Source organism: Zea mays, chromosome 5, assembly GCF_902167145.1.
Source record: "Zea mays cultivar B73 chromosome 5, Zm-B73-REFERENCE-NAM-5.0, whole genome shotgun sequence".
NCBI lineage: Eukaryota > Viridiplantae > Streptophyta > Magnoliopsida > Poales > Poaceae > Zea > Zea mays.
The window spans coordinates 189572702-189575969 of NC_050100.1; the positions used below are offsets into that span (position 1 = coordinate 189572702).

Genomic DNA, 3268 nt, shown 5'->3' on the forward strand with positions numbered 1-3268 from the left:
GAACAAACCCTTAGGAGTAGCAAGTCAGAATTTTACATCTTTATACGAGGGACTATATGGAGGCGATTTGTTGGATTCAACCTTCATAGACCGTATGAGGAGAGGGTCTAACTCCTAATTCAGGTATCAATTGAATCTTTACGAGTGAATTTTTATCCCGCTCTCATTCAATTAAATTTTGGGTTCCCTTCTTTCAACCTTGCGAATTTTAGCATCATCAGCGCTTCATTTGGGTTGGGTCCCCATAGGGACCCACCCCACGGAAAAATTTGTCATCCTTAGTTTGAGGATTAAACTTACTACCATGTTTGGCTTTAGAAACTAAAAATGTTCATAACTCATTAAATAACTTATAGTAAGACCAAAATGCCCTTCACCATTTTTCTGTCATTATCTTTCTCCCACGACGATAGAAATAAATAAGGAACAACCGGTGAAATCAATATAATTAACCGGTGAAATCAATATAATTTAGTCCCTTTTAGTTACCTCTTAAAAGACTAGGGACTAAAGCAGCTCAGCCCTTCCTTTAGTATCATGGTTTAGCAATTCAAGGACTAGAAGAGACTAAAATGTAAAAATTAATCTTTAGCCACTGGAATCAACTAGACCCCATATTAACACTTGGATTGTTCAATTCCTTAGTAACGAGTTTGGTTTCATGAGTCATGTTTGATTTTAAAGACTAAAAGTGATAAGCAGTTATTAAAAAACCAGCCACTCTATTCTCGCGGGTACCTAGACAACACAATAAAGGATAAGCAGGGACCATTAAAGAAACAATTTAGTTCCTTTTAATCACCTCTTAAAGAGCTAGAGATAAATAATAGCCTCTTTTAGTCGGTATGTTTGGTAATTTAATGGCTAAAAGATTAAAAAACATGAACTACTAGTGAGTGTTTAGTTTTAGAGACTAAAATTAACTCATGTCATATCTGATGTTTGAACGCTTATTACAAGCATTAAATAATTATAAAACTAATTATATGGTTAAAGACTAAATAGTGAGATAAATTATTAAACCTAATTAATTATGATTAGTAAATGTTTAATATAGCATCACATAAGCGAATTATGAACTAATTAGGGTTAATAGGTTGGCTTATAATTTTAGTTCACATCTATATAATTAGTTTTATAAATAAATTATATTTAATAATTCTAACTACATCAAAATACGATTAAGATGTGAATGTGGATGTACTAAAATTTAGTCTGATGTGGATGGACTAATATTTAGTCAGTAAACCAAACGGGACCTGAAAAAAAATCCTTGGAAGGGCGGATTCATCCACGTCATGCATCACAGATTTTGCCGATGCAGAGGATTTCAGCGGGGGAAAAAATGTGAACCGACGCAGCAAAAGCTAGCAGCAGATAATTTCTCGTCCAACAGCTACCCTAATTTTTTTTACAAGAACACTTGATTTACTAATTACTACACGACAAATTTCGAAGGGAAAGAAAGACTGAGACATGAGAAACCCGCCTGCTTTGTTCAAAAACAACGGTTCCTCTGATCGGCCGCTGACGAGGGAACGAAGCAGTAGGCAATGCGGCCATGCTCCGCATGCACCCGACCTCCAGCGGCCTGGGCGCATGGCCACCCGGTCACTCCTTGATCCGGAGCCAGCGTCCGAGCTGCGACGGGTTGACGACGCCGGGTATGCGGGCCCCGCCCGCCATAAGCAGCCGCGAAACCTCCGCGTAGCGCCTGCTCGGCTCCGGCGCAGGGGTGGAGGTGGAGGCGGAGGGATCCTTCTCCTTCAGACGGGGCAGCTCCAGCCTCCGCTCGCCGAGGAGCGTGCCGCACCGCAGGAACTCGTGCGCCAGGTACCCAGCCAGCAGCTTGTTGCAGCCGACCTGGGCCCCCGGCTGAGGGAGCGGCGGCTTGGCACCAAACCTCATCGCCGGGCGATCCGGCTTGACGCTCCGCGTGTCGGGCTCGGGCCTAGCGTACGGCGGCGGTTGCCGCTGGAGCAGCACCGCCTGCTCTGATGACGACGACACCGAGGGGTAGGGGTAGTAGTAGTCGCGCTCCTTCCGCTTCCCGAAGAACCCGCCGCCACGTGGCGCCTGCATCGCTAAGCCAGAGACAGAAATTGCCCGTCGCCGACTGGTGGTGGCTGGTGGGACACGAAAATAGTAGAAGAGAAAAAAAAGAATGCGGTCGAGCCGGAGAACGAGAGGAAAGCGTGGAGCGTGGGTCCCGCCACTGCGGGTGGCACTTCCGTGATTTTTCACGGATGAAATGTAAGCGAAATGGAATCGCGTGGGTGGGAGGGAGACGAGAGGCGGGTGCGGCCACGTCCTTCTGAAGAAGGGGAGCGCTGGCGGCTGGCGCTGTAGGTGCTGGGACGCAAGAGTGGAGCGGGTGGTCGTATATATAGGCAGTTGGGTTATCTTCGCCCATTGGATTTCCTACTAATAACAAATCTGCCATCCCATTCTAGACGGAGTTTGAACCTGTGTAAAGCAGTTGTGCTGTTGTGCAGGAGTGGTTTGAATGTTTGGAGAAATTTGACATTATGAAATACGACGGGGCGGCTTCGACGAAATAGAGGCTTAGGAGAGAGTTTCTCCGTTATGAAAAAGCTGAGCATAGCCAACACTTTAAAATGGACATGACTACTTCATTAACAGGTTCAGAGCAGTATTAGTCTCGTTGACACCGGGTTCCGTCCTCCAGCGCCGTCGCCGTGAGTTCTCCATCGCCGTCGCGTTCTCCTTCGCGCGGAAGCCGGGCGCCGCTGCCTCCAACCAAGAGCCGCTGATTGAAGAGCGTCGTCCGACCTTCACGTTCTCTCCTCCCGTCCGTCCGCAGTAACCCGAATGAAGGGCGCCGCTGCCTCTGACCATGCGCACCCGTGAGTTTATCTCTGCTGTTCTTCATTCATTCAACTTCTCTCCCCCCATTCGTGTCTCCTCCCCCAACTAGATCTAGCTCGGTCTCTGTGTGCAGTGGATCCACCATGGTTGATTTAGAGTTGTTCAATGATGCAGTGGATCCACCATGTACAGGAGTGGTTTCGACCCATCTATTAAATGTGATTACATAACAAACAACATGGCTGAGGTCTTTAACAACTGGGTGAAGGATCACAAGGACCTACCAGTTTGTGACTTAGCTGATAAGATTAGGGAGATGACCATGGAGTTGTTTCATAGGAGGAGAAGGATAGGTGACAGACTGCAGGGTTTGATATTGCCTTCTGTTATGGCTACATTGAAAGCTAAGACTAAAGGGTTGGTCTCGGGGACCATAATT

General features: G+C 46.5%; 1 protein-coding gene across 1 annotated transcript; it reads right to left on the reverse strand.

Moving 5' to 3' along the window:
• Window positions 1-1333: 1333 nt before the first annotated feature.
• Window positions 1334-2154, reverse strand: LOC100278037 (uncharacterized). Its single transcript, NM_001151446.2, has one exon. The coding sequence runs from the start codon at window positions 2080-2082 to the stop codon at window positions 1612-1614; it is 471 nt and encodes a 156-aa protein (NP_001144918.2). The 5' UTR covers window positions 2083-2154; the 3' UTR covers window positions 1334-1611.
• Window positions 2155-3268: the final 1114 nt, after the last annotated feature.

What these genes read in the sequence shown, in the direction of transcription:
- LOC100278037 (NM_001151446.2), bottom strand. Translation starts at nt 2,082, where the DNA reads ATGCAGGCGCCACGTGGCGGCGGGTTCTTCGGGAAGCGGAAGGAGCGC.